The following is a 24,418-nucleotide window of genomic DNA, read 5'->3' as shown; positions in this document are numbered from 1 at the left end:
GATGTTTACTGAATACAGACAATATCTGTTCAACTAGTCTCATTTTATTTATATTCTCCTTTATAAAAGTCTTACATTTATGTATGTTAAGAATACACAATATTATAGCCCACAAAATTTAGATATACAATAGTCAAAATAAGGGACAGGATAAATTGCTGTATCAAAAAGAAACATCATAAAAATATTGTTATATGTTTAACACACATATTTGTTTAATTAGCCCTACTATTAATTATTACTAGTGCCACGTTAACTAGTCATATTGTTATTTTGTTTAAATAATAGTATTTATGTAATGGAAAAGTAAATAATACAGAAGAATAGGCAGTTTCAAAAACTTCCTCTTTTTCATAGTTTTATGTTAAAGTAACAACACGTGTTATACTACATTATATAATTGTTTATTGTACATTGTGCTTATTACATACGCTGTTTTATGTATTGTATATGGTATTAAACATCGGCAGGGCCGTGTCCCTGGTTGGCTCTCTAACGGTTGGTCACTCACTGCGGCTGGGGAGGCAGAGATCTCTGGAGGTGGATTTCTCTGGGGCCATGTAGGGGCAAAGAGCAGGGGTGGGACCCCTGAGAGAATCCAGGAGAGAGAGTGTGGGGGGTCAGCCAGAGAACCCCACAAGGCTTGGAACTGTCAATCTTAAAAATAAAACAGCTAGTTATTTTACCAGCAAAATTAGTTTATTTGGGAATAGCCAAAGAATTGCAATTTAGGATGTGCATGCTATGGCGGACCACAGGCAAGTCCAACAAACAAGGGAGAGGAATATTACTTTATAGACAAAAAGGAGGAAGCTGGGAGGGGTTGTTTTGAATGAAAGTCCATTGGAGAAAAGCAGTTCAGGTGGTGACGGTTTCTCACTGGCTGAGTTGCTGGGGTCATCAATTTCTGTTTGGGATGCGACATACATTTCTTCCTATAATTGACATTCTTTCCTGATGACACTTCTGTTGGCGTGTGTAATTCACCATTTTCCCTGTAACTGACCAGGAGTGGTACTGCTGGGAGCTCTAGCTTCCTGGCTCCATTTTATTTTATTTTATTTTTTTTGTGAGGAGGACTAACCCTGAGCTAACATCTGATGCCAATCCTCCCCTCTTTTCTTGAGGAAAATGGGCCCTCAGCTAACAACCGTGGCCCTCTTCCTCCACTTTATATGGGACGCCGCCACAGCATGGCTTAACAAGCGATGCGTCGGTGCGCGCCGGGGATCTGAACCTATGAACCCCGGGCCGCCGCAGCAGAGCGCGCGCACTTAACAGCTTGTGCCACCAGGCCGGCCCCCCTGGCTCCATTTTAAATGAGGTTTACCATTATTGTTTTTCACAGAACAGATGGCAATGCCCTCATCCAGGTGAGGTCTGGGAGTGCGGCCTGAGTGTGGCCAACTGGTGCCTCCCCCAACCCTGGGTGCACAGCGGACCTCACTAGTAAGTGATGTTTTCCTGGCCCCAGGCTCTCAGCTGTCAGCCTAGGTGTGGCCAGCATGCTGCCCCAGGGTGACCCTCCACCAGATTCCTGCAGCCCAGAAAATCATAAGTTGTAACGTATCTGCTTCCTCTCCATTCCCGAGCCCCAAGGAAGCAGAGAGATTTGGAAAGCTGTATCCAGAAGGACAAAAAGAACAGGAAAGACAACAGACAAGATGTTCCAGTGAACTTCCGGAAATGGACAGCAGGGGTGGTAGATGGCTGGCTGGCAGAGGTGAAGGACTGAACTTGTTGGCATGGCTGGAGGGGCGCCTGGACAAGAACTGAGCCCGCCTGAGGGGCACGTAGTGGAGAACTGAGCCCACCTGTACCACAGATCGCCAGGAAAGCTCGTGTCCCAGAAACACAAGTTTCTGGGGAAGGCAAGTGAGGCTCAGGCCTGAACAGAGGTCTGGCTGGAAGTCTGAACCTCCCCCTCCACTGGGGTAAAGGAGTCATGCCTTCGGGCTCTGGACCTGGACTGCTCGGGTTCTTTCCCAGCCCCACTACCTAGTAGCATGACCCTGGGCAAGTTACTCAACCTCCCCGTTTCTGAGTGTCCTTATCGGTAACATGGGACTGATAATACCACTGGCTCACTGGGCTGAGTAGGGATTATGTGTAAAGACACATGTGAAGCAGTTAGGACAGTGCCCAGTACACAGTAAGCACCAAAAAGATGATGATGATGATGTGGAAGGTTTAACTTGAGAGAATCGCAGAGGGAAGAGACAGAAAAGAGAGAGGTTAAATGGAAATCTGCACCCATGGGGTGGAATACCCAAGCTCCTTCTCCCATCCTGCTTCCAGAAGGAAGCCTTCCAGCCTTGCACTCTGCAGGAGAGATGGAACGGTCCCAGAAGAAACAGAATGGATATTCAGCTACAGGCAGTGGAGGCTTCGTCAGCTCGCCCAGGACCACTCGGAATAGGTCTGGGGGATGGCGATCCCTGCCCAGTCAGGAATGCACACCTTCCACCCAGCTTTCAAGGGCAGAGACTGCCAGTTGTTCCCAATATGCATTCTTCCCTTATTTCCTAGTAACGCCACCACTAGCACACCTGGGTACACGTCTCCCGTAAAAACTACATAGCCAGCCTCCTTGTAGTTCTGGACAACGGCGTGTCAGCTGGTAGAGTTCACTCTCCTTGCAGCCATCTTGGCCCATGAGATGGGACCCCCATGTCGAGGAAGGTGGAGCAGCAAAGGAGAACAAGACAGGGTCCCTGGGGACCAGGGGCCCATGACACCAGCCCTGGGCCACCTCAGAGAGCACATCAAAGAGAGGAACCAGCCTCTGTCTTGTTGAAGCTGCTTTTACGCGGAGGTTTTCTGCCACTCTCAGCTGGGCTTGGTCCTGTCTGCTGCTGTGTCTGACTCTTAAATCTGAACAGAGAAAGAAGGCTCACCAGATATTTGGGGAAAGCTTTCAGCAGGGAGTGGACAGACCAAAGCAAAAAGAGAAAAGGAACCTGTGTGGAAGAGAGTCAATGCAGGAAGCAGAAAAAGGCTTATAAAAATCTATAATGAAACGGAAATTAGAAAAAATTGCACTTATGAAAGAACATCATCTATGAAAAGGAATCAGAAAAAAATGAACAAGAACTCAGAAAGATAAAATATGTGAGAGCCTCTGATGTGTGTTTTCCATCAACACCAAGCAATTCTCCAGCTCTCGGTAGACACTGGCTGGTGTCCTACAATTTAGCTCTAAAATTTTTTTTAACAAAAATGAACTATAGAGCTTTATTGACATTACAGTACATTCTAGAATAATTTTAAGAACATTACAGCTGAAAAATAATGACACATTTATAGTCTTATTATGCACTATTTTTGTTTTTTGTGTGAGGAAGACCAGCCCTGAGCTAACATCCGATGCCAATCCTCCTCTTTTTTGCTGAGGAAGACTGGCCCTGGGCTAACATCTGTGCCCATCCTCCTCCACTTTATATGGGATGCTGCCACAGCATGGCTTGCCAAGCAGTGCGTCGGTGCGCGCCCGGGATCCGAACTGGCGAACCCTGGGCCGCCGCAGGGGAGCGCGCACTTAACCGCCTGCGCCACCGGGCCAGCCCCTTATTATGCACTACTTTTGGGAAAAAAAAGTAATACAAAGAAATCCTATTAAGTAATGTACTTTGGAAAAAGTACACCTATTTACAGATTAAAAAAAAAAAGATTATGGTTTCACCTACACAGCCCCAATGCACCTCTATAAGGAGACAAGCCCTTAAAACTGCTGGAATTTCTCAAACACGACGCACCCTTGCCACACTGTTCCTCAGCATTCACACCGGGAGGTCTCTCCGGCTGCTCCCACTGAGATTTTCACGGAGGTCGTCAACTTGACCATCTGGACTCCTTCTGCGACTGGAGCGAATGGTCCGCCTATCCCTCGGGTGACTTCTACTTGTAGTCTCTCTTGGGAAGGACTGTGATTCCCTATCTTTCTTTCTCAACGCTGTTTCTACTAGATCTCCTCCTAGTGCTCATCCTTCCTGTGGCCCCACTGCTCTCTATTTTAAGTCTTTGAGAGAAACTTCTACTCCCACCTGGCCTAGCTTTAACTGTTGGAGATCTCCTCCACTATGTCTCTTTTTCCTTTTAGGAGACGAGGATCAGGAAGGGCGACCCTCCGAGCTAGAGGGGTGTGAAGAGTGGAGATGGCGCGGGTCCTCCTTGCCCTACTCTCAGACAGGGCCCTCTCCCAGAACTTCCTGCTCCACTCCCGCCTGGTTTCTCTTTCTCCTCTTTTTTTGGTTCTAAAACAGATGTAATTTCACTTGGAGTTCTTTTCGGTAACCACATCACATCTGCTTCTCGTGCTTCTAGCAGTGATAAACCATTTTGCTCTTTTGGGATAAATTCATTTATCTCTTTTGTAACCTTTTCTGTTTGTTGTTTTTCTTCTTCCATCTGTTCATCATGTAACGGCTGCTATTCTTTTTCTTTTCTCCAAAACGCTTCCTGATTTCGCCGTATTTGGTGCCGTAGTTCCTTCTTGTCAATGTCAGATGACTCGGAGCCCCTGTCCCTCCTCCCCTCTTCGCTGTCTCCTGATCCTTAACCACCAGTCCACTGAGCGTGGAGGGGAAACCAGCACACTGGACTATGCCAGCTGCGTTGCAGGAGCTTTCGTGGCTTTCTGGTGGCATCTGTGGCTACGTAGTAACTGTCTTCATCTGTGACACCCAGTAGAACTTCAGTCAGAAGCGTTTTGTCAGGAACATCATTTGATGCTTTCTCCTCTTCAGCATCTCTGCCTCACGCTGCTCTTCTTGAGGAATTGGAGTGGACTTCTTCTTCTATTTTTTTTTTTTTTGTGAGGAAGATCAGCCCTGAGCTAACATCTGATGCCAATCCTCCTCTTTTTGCTGAGGAAGACTGGCCCTGGGCTAACATCCGTGCCCATCTTCCTCCACTTTATATGGGACGCCACCACAGCATGGCTTGACAAGCAGTGCGTCGGTGCGCACCCGGGATCCGAGCCGGCGAACCCCGGGCTGCCACAGCAGAGCGCATGCACTTAACTGCTTGCACCACCGGGCCGGCCCCTAGATGATTTCTATTGATCTGTCTTTGAAGTCACCAACTATTTCCTGTCATTTCCATTCTATTGTGCCTATTTAGTAAAGTTTTAATTTCAGATGTATTTTTCAGTTCTAAAATTTCCATTTGGCTTGTTTACAAAAACATTTTCTATTTCTCTGCTGAGATTTCCTACATTTTTGTTCATTATAAGCATATTTTCCCTTATTTCAGTGAACATAGTTATTAAGTCTGCTTTAAAGTGCTTCTTTAATCATCCAACACGTGGGCTATAACACAATTAGTATCTTTTTTTTTTTTTGTGAGGAAGATTGGCCCTGGACTAACATCCGTGCCCATCTTCCTTCACTTTATATGGGACGCCGCCACAGCACAGCTTGAACGGCGGTGCATCGGTGCACGCCCAGGATTCGAACCCGTGAACCCCAGGCCGCTGGAGCAGAGCATGCGCACTTAACCACTTGTGCCACCGGGCAGGCCCCTGGAGTGGACTTCTGATGGCTTTCGCACTGCTTGCAGCCCCAGCGTCTTCAGTGTCTTCATCTTCCTCGTCACTGTCAAATTTCCTTCTCTGAGGTGAATGAGGGCCACCTCCTCCTTCAGCATCTTCTGTGGACTTCTTTTTCTTTTGGACAATTGTGAACGTTGTGGTTCCATTTTTTCTTTCCCCAACTTCTACTTTTCATGTCCCATTTTTTCAAAACCTTCTCGAATCCAAGCTGGACAAATTCTGCATTTTACTGCATCAATTTGTGGAGGCTCCTGATTCACGGGAAGTGCAATAGGTGAATGCTGCCGATCCCTGAATGGTGGTGGCCTTCCTCTTCGATTCTGGGGAGGTGCCAGGGGTCCTGGGGTCCTGGTTGCCAATAAGGAGGATGAAGTCCACCTTGTGGTGGGCCAAAAGCAGCCCCATGCTGACAGGCAAACTGGTTCACTGGCCCCACTGCAGAATTACCAGGTGGTCCACCAAAGCTGTGATGGTTCTGGTTAAATATATGCTGTTGTCAAGGGTAAATTCCCCACCGTCCTGACTGTTGCTATCTTCAGAAGGAAGAACAGTGTCAATTGGGCCTGGGCTTGATGGCATCCATGGGTGATCTGGAGCGTGTGTGGGCGTCGCTGAAGCATTCCCCATTCAGGTTGCCACTTCTGTGAAAGTCTGAATCCCCTTGAAATTTCCCATGATTGCTTGGACCAGTTCCCCTTGTAGATGTGTCTCGTCCATTTGGCATCATTCCTAGTTGTTGTCGAACATGCTTTGCTGTCCTGAAGCTTCTCTTTAGTCAATCCAAGCTTGAGCCAGGGCAGCCCACTCAATTCGGATGCTGTTGGTACTAGAGTGATTGCAACCACTGTGGTTGGTTCAAGGGCCATTGCTGCCAAGGCTGTCTTCCTTGAGCCTACATCCTGACTTTTAAAACTTATTTGACTTGGGTTGACTCAGGCTACAGCTTGGAGGCATAGCAGCAAGATTACTTATGTCCCGCTCTTGTTCCAGAACACCCATGTCACCACCTTTCCTGTAACACTTCTCCAACCCTTTCAATGCTTCTACTTCATGAACAAAACAAGATTCTAATTTAATTAAATTGTGACTCTATCTACCTGGAGGGAACATCAGATCCCACAAGTTAAGGGCTCAGTCCTACAAGACTGACACACTCCCACACACTTTAGATGCCAATGGCAAGTCCATGCTGTCATCTGTGTTTCTGACTGACCAGCTATAAACTGGAGGTTCCTCCAGCTCTCTCCTCAGGTTTCATTAATTTGCCAGAGCAGCTCACAGAACTCAGAAAAAGTTTACTTAATAGATTACCAGTTTATTATTAAAAGGATACAACTCAGGAATGGCCACATGGAAGAGATGCATAGGGCAAGGTATGGGGAGGGGACACAGAGCTTCCCTGCCCTCTCCGAGCACACCACTCTCCCCACATGTCCACGTGTTCACCAACCAGAAGCTCTCCAAACCCCACCCTTTTTGTTTTTTTTATGGAGGCTTCCTTACTTAGGCATGATTGATTAAATTATTGGCCATTGGTGACTGAACTCAATTTCCAGCCCCCCTCCCCTCCCTAGAGGTCAGGGGGTGAGGCTGAGAGTTCCAACCCTCTAATCACATGGTTGGTTCCCCTTCCACAACCCGCCCCCATCTTTATCGGCTTTCCAAAAAGTACTTTATTAACATAAACTCAGGTGTGGTTGAAAGAGGCTTGTTATGAATATCAAAATACAGCCTGATGACTCTTTTCACTTAGGAAATTCAACGGTTTTTGGGAGCTCTGTGTCAGAAACTGGGGACAAAGAGCAAATGTATATTTCTTATTATAAATAACAACATCACAGAGTTTAACTAAACAACAGAAGAGATGGAAGGTAAATTTAAGGATATCTGCCAGAAAAAGAGGTAAACACTAAGTGAGAAAAGAAAATTATAGGAATAGTCCAAGTCCAATTGGAATCTGATTAATAGGAATCCCATCAGAAAGAACACAAGAAACGGAAGGGGGATGTTCTTTAAAAAGTTCCCAAACTGAAGGACACGAGCCTCTAGGATGAAGAGAACCACTGTGTGCATAGCACAGCAAGGCCCACATCAAGGTGTATCATTGTGCCACTTGAGAACACCAGGGATAAAGAGAAGATCCCAGAAGCTTTCAGAAGGAACAAACAGTTCACACACAAATGATCAGGAATCAGAATGGCATTGGACTTTTCAACAGCAGCCCTGGAAGCTGAAAGCAAAAAACCGACTTCAAAAATTTTGAAGGAAAAGTATTTCCCACCTAGAATTCTATACCCTGCCAAGCTATCAATCAAAGATGAGAGTAGACTAAAAACATTTCAGACGTGCAACTTTCCAGGAAGCTACCAAAGGAGTGACTTCAGCAAAATTAGAGAGTAAACCAAGAAGGGAGATAGCACAGATTCCAGGAAACACAGAATCAACACACGGGAAAGGCAAGGAGAGTCACAACGACGAAAGCAGGGAAAAGCTCAAGGAGAGAGCTAGGCAATGGGGTTAGAAAGCCATCAGTCTAGATGGGACCAGGAGGACAGAGGGCTCTGGGAGAGACGTCTCCAGGGATTAAGTAGCAGTAATGTGCTTGAACCTTTGGAAAATGTTATTGATGAGCATGTGGCAAAGATGTTAGAGCCTTTGGGGAAAAAAATAGCTATGGGTTAGTAAAAATCTAGGCATTAGGAAAATACTAGGTAAGTATTAACTCAAGAGAAAATAAAAGACTGCACAGGAACGGATGCCTGGCTGCGCATAAAAGCGCACAGCGAGTCGCGTCCTGAAATAAACATACCGACAGCTGGTTGGATCCAACAGTCAGGGGGTTGTGTGGAGAGCCAGGTTCTCATCGACCTCATCGGAAGTCCACAGCAATGTCTAAAATGAACACACCGAAAACCAGCAGTCGGTTTAGAAACATGGAGGTCTCCGGCAGAGGAAAAGCTAGAAGGGTTGACAATACCCGCCTCTGCGGAGAACCGCAGGGGACCATGTTTCTCACTGTAATCTTCCGTTCTGCGTGCATTAAAACCACGTGCTGGTGTTACTTCGCTCTTAAATCAAGCCGAACGACGCCTCACCTCCGCGTCCCGGGGGCCCAGCCAATCACGCCGCCGACGGACGCCCGTCGCCGTCTCCACGGCAACGGAAAGCGTCTCCGAGCCCAGCTGCGCCAAGCAGGGAGAGCGGAGCGGCGCGCTCCGACCCCGCCCACTGACGCACTTCCGGTGCCGGGCCCGCCCCTCCCCGGCGGGGGCGTGGCCGCGGCGTCCGTGTGCTGGCCGAGCCTGCCCCGCAGACTCCGGCCGCCTGGTTTGCGCGTGCTCGGTACTCCGTGGCCCGTGACGGGAACGCAGTGTCCCCGCGCCCACCTGGACTAGGAGCCTGGCCCCCTCTCGTCCAGGCTCACGCTGCTTGGCCCCGCGCCCCCCAGCGCCGGCGTGGTGAGAGGCCTGCCGAGGCCCCCGGAGCCCGCAGCCCTGTGGCGACGTGCATCATACGCTGTCCGACGCGAACACGCCCTCGTCCGCGGCGGCGCAGAACCCAGCCCGAGCCCCTCCCGGGGAGGCAGGGCAGGAGGCGCTCCCATCGCCGTCCGGGCGCGGGGCTCCCTCCCTCTCTCTCTCCCTAGCGCCCGCAGCGCCCTCTCCAGCCGCCTGCGTCACGCCGTCGCGGGGCCTCCTGGGAGTTGTGGTTCGGTCCCGTCCCCTGCTTGCTGTCCCGGCGGGCTACGGACTACAACTCCCGGCAGGCCCCGCGGCAGCCCTAGGAGTCCCGGGTGCTGGGGGATTCGGGCCACTGGGCCGGTGGGCGCGGGCGCGGGTTGGCCTGGCTGGCAAGCCGGCGCTGAGCAGCCGAGGAGCTGCGGCTCAGTCCCCGCACGCACCGAGGCCGCTCGGCCGGCCGGCTGACAGACTCGGCGCTCCTCAGGCCCCAGTCGAGTGCCGAGCGGGGGGACGCAAACTTCCGGGCAAGTGGAGGGTCGCGGGGGCACCCAAGCCGGGACAGGGGTCTGGCAGCGACTGGGGGCCCGGGGCGGCCTCCAGAGGAAGGCGGTGGAATGACAGGGGGCAGGGCGGACCCGAGCGAGTGAGGCGGGGGTCAGGTCCGGGGGCGGGCGCGGGCAGTGCCCTGTCCAACCCGGCCGTGTCCAGCCCGGCCCTGCCTGCCCGGCTTCCCCCGCGCGCCGGGCGCTCGTGCCCAGGGCGCAGCGCGGGGCCCTGACGTCTGCAGTGCCAGCCCGCCGGCCCTCCGGCCCAGTCCAGGCGGCCGCAGACCGTGACTGCGGCAGGCGCGGGACGGCCAGACCCCGGGAGCCTGCAGGGCAAGAGGCCGGCCCCTCGGGGTTCTGCGCGTCGGGCCCGGGGATGCGCGTGTAGACAGAGGGCAGCCCCGGAAGCAGGCAGGCGAGCCCCGGCCGCCGCGGTCCCGTCGGAGCTGCTCACTGTGCGTCCTGCATCTCCCCGCCGCCACAGGGTTGGATGGCTCAGGGCTGGCGCTGAAGCTTAGCGAGGCTGGAGGCCAGTGCCCTAGTCTGCGGGCATCTGGGCTGCAGCCTAATAGTCTCAAGGCGGGCAGGGGGCGACTGGACGGCCAGACAGGTGAGCTCTGGATGGGCTTGTGGCGCGATGGTTTGTGTTTGGCGCTTGTGCCCTGTGGATTCTGTGATGCCATATCAGAAAGGTTTTGCTTGTTTTTGAGCTTGTGTGTGTGTGTGTGTGTGTATTGGGGGGATGGGGGATAAATAATCCTGCCTCTCCTCCTCTGAGTTCAGAACCAATTGAGGAAATAAGCAAAGGTCCCAGACAGGCTCCTGGGGGGCACCAGTGGGGCTGGGGAGGAGGCAGCCTGAGCGTGGAAGCCCGCAAATCCTGCTCTTCCTGGCCAGTCCCCTCCTCTCACGATTCCACTCTGGCCTGTGCCCGAGATGCAACAAGTATCTGAATAGCATGACACCCCAGTCTGCAGGGGTGCCTGCAGGGCTTCTGTCTGGGTGGCCAAGATTCGGGTGGTGACAGCCCTGTACATCCTTTGGGCCTTCCCCGAGCAGTTGTCTTCATGCTGGGCCAAGCCAGGTTTCCTGGGCTCCTCGTCAAAGGGCTTCACCCCAGTCCCTAATGGGCGAGACCCCCAGGCACCCAGGATGTTCACCTTTGCCCTAGTCAGAGCTGCCACCTGACAGGAGCCTGTGACTCACCAAATTTTGCCGACTGATTATGCCACACATGGTGTCGATTCAGAGAGCAGCATCAGGCCCAGCCGGAGCTGCAAGGGAATGAGTGGCAGCCTCATGTCGGTGCAGTCTCGGTCACACACAAGTTCATTCTTCTGAATAAAGGCAGTTTGCCAACTTTCTAGCTAAATGTGATTTAATCTTTATGGCTTTTTAAAGTTTTTCCAATAAAATATTCACAAATAGGGGAAACAGCTCATTTCTATGCTGGCCCAATGTGTGGTTTGGAAATAGTTCTACCCTCCAAGAGCTGGCAGTTTCTTGTGAAAAGAGAAACTAGTAACTAACAGAGCAGAGCCAGACGTCCACTTGTTTGGTTGAGATGGTAAACGCTAAAAGCATAAAACTACCTTTCAAAAACCATTTTTCCCCAGACTTGCTGGCTGGCTACCTGTTTGGTTTGCTGTGTTCTGTGTTGGCAATGGGTGCTGGTTTCCCACAGGAAATCTTGGTGGCTGAGCAAATTTGTGACCCAGGAAATAGCAGCTAGATGTCCGGGATGCTGATGCAAGGCTGGTGTGCGTTCTAAGGTAAGTTCTGATTTTGCTAAAGCGCACCTGTCGCCCGAGTCCTCACACCCCGACTGCCTCAGAGTCATTTAAACATTTGCAGTGACAGCCTCTGTGGGGCTTTGGGTGCCAGCCAGGGGTAGGACCTCTAAACTCTGAGGAAGATGGCAGAGTACAGCGTTTCTGGCCAAGGAAGAAAAAGAAGGAACTCTCTGGGTGAATTTCCCACTGACATGGGGGTGCCCTTCCTCCCTTGCCCCTCTGGGTTTCATCACTGCCTCCCTGCTCCTGACCCCGGTCCATTCCCCACTTGCCAGCCCCTCCCCACACACCCTTGTGGGGCCTTCTGAGGTGACGTAGTGAACCCTGATGCCTGATGTCACATGGAGCACATTTGGCCATGTCCTGGGCCCCGGGGATGACATTGACAAAGACCAGGCGAGGAGGTGGGTGGAGGGAAGTGACGAGAGGCCTGGAAAGCCACCTAGCCTGCCTCACGAGGGTCCCAGGATGCTGTGCCGAGGCGCTTCTGAGGCGTGGGAGCCAAGTGCCTGTCCCCATGGCAAATACGTAGGAGGGGGCAGCAGGGAGGCATTGCTGGAGGCCTTGCTCAGGCCTGAGCCGGGTGACACCACGCTGGATGGAGTCACTGAAGCAGAGGGCAGACCCCAAGACCTCTGGGGATGGAGTGCCAGAGGGGAGGTGACAAGGAGGCTTCCCAGGCCATGGGTGCCACCAGGTTGGGACGCTCCTCTGTTCTCCACCATCCTCCTCAACGGGTGCTGGTTTGCGCACGAGAGGTGAGGGGCAGGAGGAGGCCCAGGGCTCAGCGTACCCCACCTAGCTGTGTCCATGTGGGCTGGTGGGCTCCTGTGAGGGACAGCCCTGGGGAGGGTGGTGGTTTGCTGGCCAGGGCTGGAGGAGAGCTCTCTGGCCATGCTAAAAATATCGGGTATGAATGCAACAGGTGCTGGTCAGGCGTGCCTCTTGTCACAGGCTGGACTGCCCTGGTGACCCTACCCTCTTGCTCGCATGGAGCCGTCGCCAGCTGAGGCCTGGTCCTGGTTTCCCACAGACCCTGCTGGGCATCCCCCATCCCACTCTCTCCGATCTCTGCCCATTTTCCTGAGGGCCGGGCTGGGCACAAGCCATGCTTGCTCTCCTGCTTGGCGTGCCCCCCGCTCCCACCGTGTCTTGTTGGAGACCATCCCGCAGCATGTAGCCAGTGGATCCATAGGCCAGCAGGCAGGCAGGTGTGGCGGCTGGCGAGGTAGGCTGAGAGGTTGGGCTCACAGACAGAGGGCATGCCATCCTGGTCACAGAAGGACCACACCGCCGGTTCATGGGGCTTGGGTCCTTGCCTGCCTTGAGTCTGTTATCCTGATATGGGGCCAGTTTCTGGGCTCTGCAGACGGGCTGCTCCTGCTAGCAGAAACCTCTAGTTGGGCCTGTCTGCCCACACTTGTTTGGGTCTGTGGTTGCTTGGAACGAGGCCCGCTCTGGCTACCTGACGCTCAACAGGAGCATCTGGGAAGAGGGAGGGGTGGCTCAGCACGACCCACCTGCTGTGACCAGTTCTGGTGGGCTCCTGGCAGGAAGGAGGGCATGTGTGGATCTGGTGGGGGTCAGCAGCCTGGTGGGGTGGGGCCTTTGCCCTAAGGGCCAGCCCTCAGGCTGTGCTGCTTTGTCTGAGTCTGACACCTGTGGCAGCTACTGATGGGGAGGCACCAGGCAGGAGGCTGAGGCCACAGGTGGATGGCCCGCCATACCTGACTGCCAAGGTGGCAGCCCACAGGACCCCTCCCCTTGTCTGGGGCTCACCAGCATCAAAGAGTCACAGGCATTTTCGTATGGCATTCTCACGTGGTCGTTCTTGATGTGGGCATTGTTGCTGTGCCAGATTTGGGCTTGGCTGTGCTCTGTCGAGGGATGAAGAAGCCCTTGGTGCTGTAGCCTGCTGTGGCTTCAGGCCTCAGTGCCCCATCTTAGCAGGGTCTGGAGACCACAGAGGGGAGGGCAGCTGAGAGGTGACAGTAGAGGGAGGCAGTGTGGCCCCGGAGGTGAGGCCATCTGGATGAATGAGCAATGAGGAGTTTCTCTGAGAACAGCCTCCTAAATAGCCACCGGGCCGGGAAGTTTCATCCTTTCAGAACGTCCACCTGTTTCTTTGGCAGCCCTGGAGGTCCTAGGCAGGGTGAGGAAGAAGCCACCATGGGGATCCTGCCCGGGGGAGGAGAATTTGCAGAAGGCCAAGCTGGCCGAGCCGTTCATACCCCTGTGGATGTGAGGGGGTCATTCGCTTGGACACTCGGGCTGGGCACAGACCAAGCCCAGCCCTGTGGGCTGTGTGTCTCCCCTGCCCACCCTGTGCTGGACGTAGGCCTCAGAGTGGGGCTGGGCGGAGGGTAGACATCACTAGACCCACGGGGTGGGGCCCTGGCTGCTGGCCGGAGTGGGAGTTGGGGGTTAAAGCCTGGCCTTCCTCCCGGCCCACCTGCAGCCTCAGCTGGGCCAAGGCGTCTCCTGAGCTGGCCAGGCCTGGGATGCTGTGTCGGGCTGGGGGTGGGGCAGGGTCCTGGTGGAGTAGTGGCGTGTGGTTTTCCTTCCTTGTCATTGGCCAGGCCCTGGGATGGCCTCAGTGTCCTGTAGCTGAACAGGGCCACAGGGCCCTACCTGGAGCTGGCAGGGCCTCAGCTGGCAGCATCCCCTCCCTGCTTCAGCTGCTCCCCAGCCAGCCTCAGGGTCTCCCTCCAGCCTCCCAGGAGCTCTGGAGCTAGGCTGCCCGATTCACACCCAGCCCTGCCTTGGGCAGCACCCTGGGCCAGCTTCTTCCCCAGCCACAGGGTCCAGGCTGTGTGAGATCCTGCTCCACTCTGCAGGCACAGCTCCCGAAAATGGAGTGGTGATCGCTCTCTTAAATTCAGGAGTCCCTGAGCCCTCTCCCGCTTCAAGTCCTGCTGATTTTTCCTCTTAACTGTCTTTCAAATCCATTCGTGTCATTAAAAAATCTTGTTGAAGAATCACATCATACAGAGAGGCACAGGTCATAAGTGACCCAAGTTTGCAAAGTGAACATGTATGTAATTGCACCCAAATCAGGAAATAGCACGTTCCCCGGGCCCAAGAGCCCCCCGTGACCTCCGCCGCCACTGCCTCCCTGGCTCCAGCGCCCTAGATTTGCTTGTCCTGTCTGTGTACTTTCTATAAATGGAGTCAGGTAGCGGGCATGTGGCTCCTTTCTTTCAGCGTCTATCCCTGAGCTTCACCTGCCAACTGCTGCTGCCTGTATGTGGTGGTTCCTGCTCCCTTGGGGGTGAACCACATCTCATGACCCAGTTCACCCTTGAGGACACGGGGGAGGGCGCTGCTGTGAGCATGTGTATCACCTCTATCTAGTACATACCTGGAGCGCAGGGCCATGGTTCTCCAGAGAAGGCCCCAGCGGTGGGGCCAGAGTGACCTCATGGTACTGTCCACCCACCTGCGGGGCCGTGAGTGTAGTCACACCCGTGAGCAGCGGCCTGGTGACCAGACCCCGTGTGTGCGTGAGTTGTTGGCCCCCGTCCCAGCGTTGCGCCGTCTTCTGCTGGGCTGTCTGCTTCGTCAGTGTGGATCTGTGGGCGTTCTCTCATGCTCGGGACACGAGCCCTTCGAGGGGTGAGTGTGTTGGTTGTCTCGGGTGCCGCTGCCCCTTCATCCTGGAATGGTGTCTTGATGAACAGCAGTTCTTACCTGAAGTGCAGTCCGGCTTACCAACTGGCTGCACAGTCTGTTTTCTTCTGAAAGCTTTGTTGTGTTATCTCATGTTGACCTCTGCAACCCCCTGCAATAGGTATTGATGGCCACTGTGTGCCAGCCACCCAGAACCCATCTCCCACCACGGGCAGACCCTCTGCGGGCATTTGCTGAGGGAGCCCCGGCCAGGTCTTGTCCCTGGTTCCTTGGCGGTCCACTGTCCTCTCACAAGGACTGCCTCCCACTTCCGTTCCAGCTCATTCTAGGGCAGGGTCTCATAGCGGCTGGAGGCGCCTTCCAAAGAGGTGTCCCACCCTCCCTCCAGAACGGGTGCCACCTCCACCTTCTGAATGGTGGGTCTCTCCTGCTGCTGGCAAGTGGCCTAGGGGGCCTCCTTCAGCCTCTAGCAGGCATGCTCACCAGCTCCTCCCTGCCCCAGGGCATTCGCACTTGCCCCCCTCCCCTCCCTGCCTAGCTCTCCCGGACCTGTTCCATCCCTCTCCCTGGCAGCCCTCCCGAACCACCGCGGAGAGCCCGGGTGGCCTTCTTGACGTGGCCTGAGGGCGCCCTCTGCCTGCAGGTCCTGGAGCAGTCCTGCCTACCATGGACCCAGACCCCCAGGCGGGCGTGCAGGTGGGCATGCGTGTGGTGCGTGGCGTGGACTGGAAGTGGGGCCAGCAGGATGGCGGCGAGGGCGGCGTGGGCACAGTGGTGGAGCTCGGCCGCCACGGCAGCCCCTCGACCCCCGACCGCACGGTAGTCGTGCAGTGGGACCACGGCACCCGCACCAACTACCGCGCGGGCTACCAGGGCGCGCACGACCTGCTGCTCTACGACAACGCCCAGATCGGTGCGGCGGCGGTCCTGGGGGCGGGGCGGGGCGGGGGGCGGGGCGCCCACCCTCCCTGACCCTGCCCCGCCCCCAGGCGTCCGCCACCCCAACATCATCTGTGACTGCTGCAAGAAGCATGGGCTGCGGGGCATGCGCTGGAAGTGCCGCGTCTGCTTCGACTACGACCTCTGCACGCAGTGCTACATGCACAGCAAGCACGACCTGGCCCACGCTTTCGAGCGCTACGAGACAGCCCACTCGCGCCCGTGAGTTCTGCTGCCACCCCTGCAGCCCTGTGCTGGTCACAAGGTGTGGGTGCAGATGGCCGGGACCCTGGCAGCACTGGGTCCTACCTGGTGATATCCAGGGCCTCATGACAAGCACCTCCGACACCCGACCAGGCCGTGGCCCCAGAGGACGGGGGCTGCCTCCTGCCAACCACTCCCCAGGGTGCAGGTCAAGTCCTTCCCAAGACCAGGGTCATGGTCACTTCAGGGGCCTGGGCATTGACACCAGCCCCTACTCCCAGCAGAAGGCAACCATGTCCACTGAGCAGGTCTGCAGAGGTTGGTGCTGTAGATGGGGCTCCTCTCTCCTGGGACCACCCCTAGGGCCAGGCGTGGCTCCCCAGTGCAGCCATGGTGCAGGCACTGAGGGTGGCATTCCCCATGGAGGCCCCGGGTCTGGCAGTGGGCAGCCCACGCTGGGAGCCAGCCCCTAGACACAGTTGGGGAGGTGCTGTTGGCCTGGCTGGGAGGCTCCTTTGCTGTGGTCAGGGGGGATCAGGAGTCTGCCGGGCTAGGGTGGGCACCCAGAGGAGCACCCCCTATATCCTGCACTGTTGCCTTTGTCTCCTTGACACTCCCCACACACGTGGAGGGGAGGTGTGTGCTTTACATCCCAGCTGCCCACTGGCCAGAGTAGGAACAGGGATCAGCTGTCTGCGTACCTCTAGCCAAGCCTACGTTCCTCATTCCTCCATTTCCCACATGCTGAACCCTCCCCTGGGCCTGGCCATGCTCCGAGATCTGGGGACAGCCCTAACAGAGGGCGCCTGGCCCATTGGGAGGCAGCAGATGTGGAGTGACCGCGCACACAGGCCATGCTGTGAGGGTGGGCCGGGGGTGCCCTCCCAACCTGGCATCAGGGAAGGTCCCCTGGAGGGACAGTCAGCAGACTCAGGCCCAGAGTGTGGAGGGCACTGACCTGCTGGGCCAGCTGTCCCAGGGTGGAGCTGGGACCCCATCTGGCAGACCCCAGCCAGGTGTGAGTGGGAGCAGGGGGTGAGGGGGTAGGGGGAAGGACAAGGCTGGGCAGAGCAGAGGGCCTGCATCATCGTCACACCACTATCCCGCATGGCCCGGGACCCACTCACTCTTTTGCAGGGTAACACTGAGTCCCCGCCAGGGCCTCCCAAGGATCCCGTTGAGGGGCATCTTCCAGGGGGCAAAGGTGGTACGGGGCCCCGACTGGGAGTGGGGCTCACAGGACGGTGAGTGGGGGGCTGGGGTGGGAAGGTGGGGGCTGGGCTGCCACCTATGGTCAGCCTTGTGGCACTGGCTTAGCCTATCAGTGGGGCCACTGTCTCCCCAGGAGGGGAAGGGAAACCAGGCCGAGTGGTGGACATCCGTGGCTGGGATGTGGAGACGGGTCGGAGTGTGGCCAGCGTGACGTGGGCCGATGGCACCACCAATGTGTACCGTGTGGGCCACAAGGGCAAAGTGGACCTCAAGTGTGTGGGCGAGGCGGCCGGCGGCTTCTACTACAAGGAGCACCTCCCAAGGCTCGGTAGGGCTGGCCCCACTGACACCAGCTGCCCATCCGCCCTGGCTGAGCCTCAGCGGCAGCGCTGGGCCTGGGCTGGCCTATGAAGTCACCGAGGAGGGGAGAGGAGGGAGGGACCCTGCCTGAGCAGGGCCTGCTGCCTGCCCCCAGGCAAGCCGGCAGAGCTGCAGCGCAGGGTGAGTGCGGACGGCCAGCCCTTCCAGCACGGGGACAAGGTTAAGTGTCTGCTGGACCCAGACATCCTGAGGGAGATGCAGGAAGGCCACGGCGGGTGGAACCCCAGGATGGCGGAGGTGAGCCACCCCACCTGCTGAGCCCCCCGTGCCTCCCCTCCCACATCCTCTGGACCCCCAGCCCTCCTGCTCCACCCAGCCACAGCCTCCATGACCTGCCACAGTTTATCGGACAGACGGGCACTGTGCACCGCATCACGGACCGTGGGGACGTGCGTGTGCAGTTCAGCCATGAGACCCGCTGGACCTTCCACCCTGGGGCTCTCACCAAGGTGCATGGGGGGCTGGGCTGAGCCCCATCTGCTCGCTTCTGCACCCCCCCTCCGTGTACCTGCTCCACCCTGAATGCCTTCCTCCAGCCTCGAAGGAAGAGGGGAGTGCTTGGTGGGGTCCCAAGGGGATTAGTTCCATGAAGAGGGGATCCAGGTGTGAAGGGACATAGAGGAGAGCAAGGCACCGAGAGCCTTGGAGGCTGGGGCAGCAGGCCAGGCACTAGCGTTTATCCTGAGGGCCAAATGAACCCCCCGAAGTGTTATAGGTGGGAGGGGATGTAGTTGGGCTTACTTTCTAAACTGCTCCCTGTGGGTGCGGCAAGTGGTGAGTGGGTGTGGGAAGGCCTGTCAGGACAGGGTGGGCGCTTGTCCCAGTGAGGCGAGGAAGCGGGGGTGGGCGTGGTGAGAGCTGTTTGGGAAGCAGGATTGCTTGGATGGAGGAGGCAGGCGGTGGGCATCCATGGATGGGGGCCCTGGGCAGAGAGGACGTGCCAGTGCTCAGCTTGGACCTGGAGTCCGGGATACCCCTTAGAGGAGGGGGTGTGGGGGGTCATGAGACATGTGGTTTGTAGAGTGAGTCTTGTACAGGTGAGAGCGCAGGTGTGTGGGAAGTTGCCAAGAAGGGTTTGGGGGTGGGGACCGAGCAGCCCCTGACACGCCCCATGCCATTTTGGCCACGCCCCCTCATCCTGGGGCCCTGCCCAATGCTGTTCAGGCCCCGCCCCACTCTGTTCCTGTCTGGCCTTGGCCATGCTGCCTGCTCCCTGCTCAGTGTGCAGGGAAGGCCCGTTGTGGCCTTCACACCACCCCAGACCTGGCTTTTGTCTGGTCTGGATGCCGATGCCTGGCTGCCTTTCCAGCTGTCACCCACCTGGCTCTGGGGCTGGGCCACCCAGGGCCGCCCTGGTCACTTGTGGCCCTCATCCAGCCAGATCTTCTGGTTGTGCTTTCCAGCAGGGGCTGGGGTCAAGTTCAGGCCTGCCTGTCCTGTGGAGCTCGATGGGGGCCCTCCCGCTCCACAGCCCTGGGCAGCCACACCTGCCTGGGGTCTCCCCTCACATGTCTCTCTGTTACTTAGCACAACTCCTTCTGGGTGGGCGATGTCGTGCGGGTCATCGATGACCTTGACACGGTGAAGCGGCTGCAGGCCGGGCACGGGGAGTGGACAGATGACATGGCCCCTGTGAGTCCCCCACCCCTACCTCCACCCCCACCTGCCTCACACCCCTGGGAGACCTGTCTGTGACCCCCGCCTCTCCCCACACAGGCCCTGGGCCATGTTGGGAATGTGGTGAAGGTTTTTGGAGATGGGAACCTGCGTGTGGCAGTCGGTGGTCAGCTGTGGACCTTCAGCCCCTCCTGCCTGGTGGCCTACCGACCTGAGGAGGATGCCAACCTGGACGTGGCTGAGCGTGCCAGGGAGAACAAAAGTGCGGGCACCCAGTATGGGCAGCCAGTGGGAGGTGGGGCTGCTCCTGGCCACCTCTTAACTTTAGCCTTGTCCCCCAGGCTCCCTGAGCGTTGCACTGGACAAGCTTCGAGCCCAGAAGACTGACCCGGAGCACCCAGGGAGGCTGGTGGTGGAGGTGGCCCTGGGCAACATGGCCCGGTCTCTGGACCTGCTTCGGAGGCACCCAGAGCAGGCAAGCTCCTGTGACCCCTCCCCACCTCCCCACGCCCGGCCAGCCCCAGGGAGAGGGGCAGAGGGCCAGGGGCTGACCTGCTGGCTCTCCTGGCAGGTGGACACCAAGAACCAGGGCAGGACTGCCCTGCTGGTGGCGGCCTACCTAGGTCAGGTGGAGTTGGTGCGGCTACTGCTGCAGGCACGGGCAGACGTGGACCTGCCTGACGATGAGGGCAACACGGCGTTGCACTATGCAGCCCTCGGGTAAGGCCTGTGCAGGGGCACCAGGGGCTGGGCCTGCAGGTCCAGCCAGTGGGCACAGCACTCCTCCTGCTTCCTCTCCCGTCAGGAACCAGCCCGAGGCTGCCCAGGTGCTCCTGAACTCAGGGTGCGGGGCCAATGCTCTTAATGGCACCCGGAGCGCAGCGCTGCACGTGGCTGTGCAGAGGGGCTTCCTGGAGGTAGTGAGGGTCCTGTGTGAGCACGGCTGTGACGTCAACCTGCCTGTGAGTGCTGGGTCCCCGGCCCTATCCCTGGGGTCAAGGAGACAGTGGCAGTAACCTGCCCATTGAGTGACCATTGATCCACCACTGGCAGGATGCCCATGCTGACACACCCCTGCACTGTGCCATATCAGCTGGCGCCGGCGCCAGCGGCATCGTGGAGATCCTCACTGAGGTGCCGGCCATCGACGTTACTGCCACCAACAGCCAGGGCTTTACCCTGCTGCACCATGCGTCTCTCAAAGGCCATACGCTGTGAGTTTGGGATGGGCACATGGCCAGTGGCCAGGCTCCTGCCGCACTGCTGGGCCACTCTGGAGTGCCCATGACCCCAGATACGTCTCCCTGCCCCCACAGAGCCGTCAGGAGGATCCTGGGACGGGCACGGCAGCTGGTGGATGCCAAGAAGGAGGACGGCTTTACAGCATTGCACCTGGCCGCCCTCAACAACCACCGGGAGGTCGCCCAGATTCTCATCCAAGAGGTGCAGACACAAGGCCCCAGGCCAGCCCAGGGGCTGGGGAGGTAGGGCCCGCTGGGGGTCCCTGGGCTGAGCCTGTACCCACCCCCCTTCCCAGGGCCACTGTGACGTGAATGTTCGAAACCGTAAGCTCCAGTCCCCGCTGCACTTGGCTGTGCAGCAGGCCCACGTGGGGCTGGTGCCACTGCTGGTGGATGCTGGCTGCAGCGTCAATGCCGAGGACGAGGAGGGGGACACGGCCCTGCACGTGGCACTGCAACGCCATCGGCTACTGTCTCTCGTGGCTGATGGGGCCGGGGGGGACTCGGGGCCCTTACAGCTGCTGTCCAGGGTGAGGAAGTGTGGATCTGGGTGCTGGAGAGGTGGGCCATGCTGCCTAGCTGCAGGCTCCACGCAGGGCCTGAGCAACTGTCCGCCTCCGCCTTCAGTGAGGGCCAGGGAGCCAGGCCCTCTTGGGGGTGGGCAGCCGGGGTGGCTGTGTTTTGCAGAGGGCATCTTCTGTGATCCCCGTCACCACAACATGGCCAGTCTCTGCGATTCTGCGCTCATGACCAGCCTGGGAAAGGGGGTGGGGCCCAGTGGGGATGGGACGGAGTCGAGGGTGTAGTGGCTCGGAACTCAGCCCCTCCCAGGAGTCCCCAGGCAGGGGCACCACTCCCGCCTGCCTCCCTTTCCGGGCGGCCTCAGACAGGGAGGGGGTGCCCATGCTCTGCCCCAAGAGTCGGGGCAGTCCAGTGCCAGCGTCCGGCCACGAGGCTTGACCTGGCGCCCACCCTCACCGGAGTCCATCTGCTGCCCAGCTACAGGCCTCAGGCCTCCCGGGCAGCGCGGAGCTGACGGTGGGCACGGCGGTGGCCTGCTTCCTGGTGCTGGAGGGCGCCGACGTGAGCTACGCCAACCACCGCGGCCGGAGCCCGGTGGACCTGGCCGGCGAGGGCCCCTTGCTCAAGGCCTTGCAAGGCTGCGCCCAGCGCTTCCGGTGAGCCCGGCGCGGGGGGGGGGGGGGGGGGGGGGGGGCAGACCCCCGCCCCCCGGACCCTTTCAAGCCTCCGCCTCCAAATGCAGCGAGCGGCAGGCGGGCGGCGGCGGGGGCGCGGCCCCGGGCCCGAGGCTGGTGCTCAGCACCCCTAACACCGTGACGAACCTGCACGTGGCCGCGCCGTCAGGGCCCGAGGCCGCTGAGTGCCTGGTGTGCTCCGAGCTGGCGCTGCTGGTGCTGTTCTCGCCGTGCCAGCACCGCACTGTGTGCGAGGGTGAGTGCGGGGGGCGCAGGGGGGCCGGGTCGGCGCGGCCCCGCCCAACCGCGCGCTCCCCCCGCAGAGTGCGCGCAGAGGATGAAGAAATGCATCAGGTGCCAGGCGGTCATCGGCAAAAAGCTGCGCCCAGGTGGGTGGGGCGGTGGGGGGCGGGGCTCGGCGCCGACCCCACCCGGCCCTGCCCCCGCCTCGCGCCTCACACCTCCACCCGCGGTTGCCCCACGCCCACGCCCCCTGCCGCCGCTCACGCTCTGCCCATAGCCCTCCGTGCACGGCCCGCGCCCGCCCGCAGCTCCCCCCGAACCGCTGACCCGGACCCCCGTCCGCAGACGGCACGGAGGTGGCCAGCGCGGCGCCCGCTCCCGGCCCGCCGCGGCAGCTGGTGGAGGAGCTGCAGAGCCGCTACCGGCAGATGGAGGAGCGCATCACCTGCCCGATCTGCATCGACAGCCACATCCGCCTCGTGTTCCAGTGCGGCCACGGCGCGTGCGCGCCGTGTGGCGCCGCTCTCAGCGCCTGCCCCATCTGCCGCCAGCCCATCCGCGACCGCATCCAGATCTTCGTGTAGCCCGGCCGCGCCCCGTCTCGCTGCGGAGCCACGTCCCGCGGTCGCCTTCGCAAGCTCTCCCCCCCTCCCCCCTGTGTTTTATAAAAAGATTCTCGGACTTTGTCGCCTGGTGCTGCCTGGGGCGGGGCGGGGCGGGGGTCTCAGTTCCCCTGCCCGGGGGACAGACAGACGAGCCTCGGCGCTATCCACACCCGGGGTCCCGCCACCGCTGCGCTGCCCCCTGCCCCCCGCCCCGGGCTGGCCAGACCGGTCCCTGTTCCAGCACTGGCCCGCTTTGCCCCGATGCCCCGCTCGGCCCCCTCCCGACCCGCGCGTCTTGCCCTTCCCAGGACTCCTGGGTCCAGACTCTTGCCCAGACCCCGACCTCGGGGCCAGAAACATTCTCCAGAAGCACTGGGTGGTCCGGAACCCCAGCATCACGGCCGGCTTGGGGCCTCCCCGCGACCCCTGACAGCGCCTCGTCCCGTCGTCTTTTTCTCCTGGGGCGGGCTGTGGAGATGGGCTTGGACCAGAGCAGGACCCGGTTCCCGCGGGGTCCTGCCGGGCCCCTGGCCTGCTGACGGGGGGCAGAGCACGGGCGCGGACAGTCGGTTTGTTGGAGCAAATATGTAGCCGAGAAGAGGGGGGCGCTGCCCTCGGCTGGGCCCGGCAGCCGGGCGCTTTCCAAGAACCACCCGAAATGCTCTCCCGGAGCCTCATGGCTGCCCGCCAGCCACTTGGCGCTGGCCCCGCCGGCCCGGCGCGCCACTGTCACTCCGGCCTGGATGGGAACGGGGAGGGCCCGGACCCCCGACCTCCTCTGGTTCTGCGGCTCCCGTCCCTCGGCCCAATCCGCCCCCCCCCCCCCCCCCCCGGCTCCCTCCCAACCCCGACCCCACCCCGTCTCCCTTTCCCCCAGCCCGCTCCGCCCTCGCGGCCTCCTGCTCCTGGATCTCGGTTCCCCCCGCCCAGAGGCGGGCTCGCCAGCATCCCGCCTGGCCCGGCTCCCCCGCCCAGCTCAGCCTGCAGGCCGTCCCGTCGAGTCTTCCGTTCCCCTCCCCCACTCCGGCCATTCCAGACCTCGGCGCCGCGCCTCGCTCCGCTCCCCGGCTCCCTACACCCCCACCCCGCACCTCATGCGCTTTCCCCACGCCCCCCACGGAGGTCCCTCCGTTGGCCGTTCCGGGTCTCGCGGGACCCCTGCAGGCCCCCTCCCTCCTGGCACCGAAGCCTTGCCCCTCCGGGGCGCCATCCCCACGCCGCCTACTCGCCTCTCTCCTCCCCCTCAGCCGCCGGTACTCACTTGCCACGTCCCCTCCCGCCGTGTCCCCTCCCCTCTCGCGGGGACCCTGTCAGGCCAGCGCCTGCGGGGGGGCGAGTCCTGAGCCGGCCAGGATGGAGGCTCCATTCTCGGGTCTCGACCTTCGGTGTCCAGGGGGTTGGGGGGATTTCATTTGGGGAAAGAACCGCCGGGTCATTCAGCTCAGAGCCAATTTAGGGACCCCAACTCACCACACTTGCTGAAGGCTGTCCCTTCCCTGGCGGTCGGGGCCGTCCTCGCCCCCCCCGCCCAAGTGACCCCGCCCAGCAGGCCCTGCCCAGGCCACTGCCACCGACCCACAGGCCCTGGGTCCCCGCGCCCAGCTGCAGGCGGCGGGGTGCTCCCGACAGCGGGCGGCCAGCTGGTTCCCTTCAGGGGCAGCTGCGCCCCCCCAGCCCCCGGCCCCCCCGCGGGGCTGTAACCCGAGCCGCCCAGCGCCTCCCGCCCGGCTCCTCCGCGGCTCCGCCGGTCCCGCGCGCAGCCCCACGCGGCCCGCAGCCCCGACAGCCAGTTCGCAGGCG

The 24,418-nt window shown here is 59.0% G+C and overlaps 1 protein-coding gene and 2 pseudogenes across 8 annotated transcripts; 1 reads left to right on the top strand and 2 right to left on the bottom strand.

Moving 5' to 3' along the window:
* Positions 1-3,779: 3,779 nt before the first annotated feature.
* LOC147914162 (uncharacterized) lies at positions 3,780-5,956 on the bottom strand (annotated as a pseudogene).
* LOC101396100 (arginine/serine-rich protein PNISR pseudogene) lies at positions 4,702-6,449 on the bottom strand (annotated as a pseudogene).
* A 3,574-nt stretch (positions 6,450-10,023) lies between these two features.
* MIB2 (MIB E3 ubiquitin protein ligase 2) lies at positions 10,024-22,694 on the top strand. Of its 8 annotated transcripts, none has more exons than XM_087447002.1 (20): positions 10,024-10,167; positions 11,242-11,329; positions 15,624-15,893; positions 15,970-16,141; positions 17,261-17,367; positions 17,469-17,663; positions 17,811-17,953; positions 18,058-18,165; positions 19,244-19,348; positions 19,433-19,595; positions 19,675-19,808; positions 19,905-20,053; positions 20,139-20,295; positions 20,387-20,547; positions 20,650-20,776; positions 20,871-21,104; positions 21,574-21,752; positions 21,839-22,026; positions 22,094-22,159; positions 22,359-22,694. In XM_087447002.1, the coding sequence occupies exons 3-20, from the start codon at positions 15,647-15,649 to the stop codon at positions 22,595-22,597; spliced, it is 2,874 nt and encodes a 957-aa protein (XP_087303128.1). In that variant the 5' UTR covers positions 10,024-10,167; positions 11,242-11,329; positions 15,624-15,646; the 3' UTR covers positions 22,598-22,694. The 8 variants fall into 8 exon arrangements, with proteins under 8 accessions (XP_087303128.1, XP_014639281.1, XP_087303126.1 ...); XM_087447000.1 differs by lacking the exon at positions 10,024-10,167 and adding an exon at positions 11,412-11,524 and having other exon boundaries at positions 11,244-11,329; XM_014783795.2 differs by lacking the exon at positions 10,024-10,167 and having other exon boundaries at positions 11,229-11,329.
* The last annotated feature ends 1,724 nt before the right edge of the window (positions 22,695-24,418 follow it).

The sequence above is a fragment of the Ceratotherium simum genome, chromosome 22 (assembly GCF_057802395.1).
Source record: "Ceratotherium simum simum isolate JZ-2026a chromosome 22, ASM5780239v1, whole genome shotgun sequence".
Taxonomy (NCBI): Eukaryota; Metazoa; Chordata; class Mammalia; order Perissodactyla; family Rhinocerotidae; genus Ceratotherium; species Ceratotherium simum.
This window is presented reverse-complemented; position numbering and strand designations above follow the sequence as displayed.

Bases quoted from the DNA above. Each gene is read 5' to 3' on its own strand.
- MIB2 (XM_087446995.1), top strand. From the start codon at position 15,147: ATGGCCACTGTGTGCCAGCCACCCAGAACCCATCTCCCACCACGGGCA. The intron at 16,142-17,260 runs GTGAGTTCTGCT...ACTCTTTTGCAG, and splicing joins GAGACAGCCCACTCGCGCCC to GGTAACACTGAGTCCCCGCC. The intron at 19,809-19,904 runs GCAAGCTCCTGT...CTCTCCTGGCAG, and splicing joins TTCGGAGGCACCCAGAGCAG to GTGGACACCAAGAACCAGGG.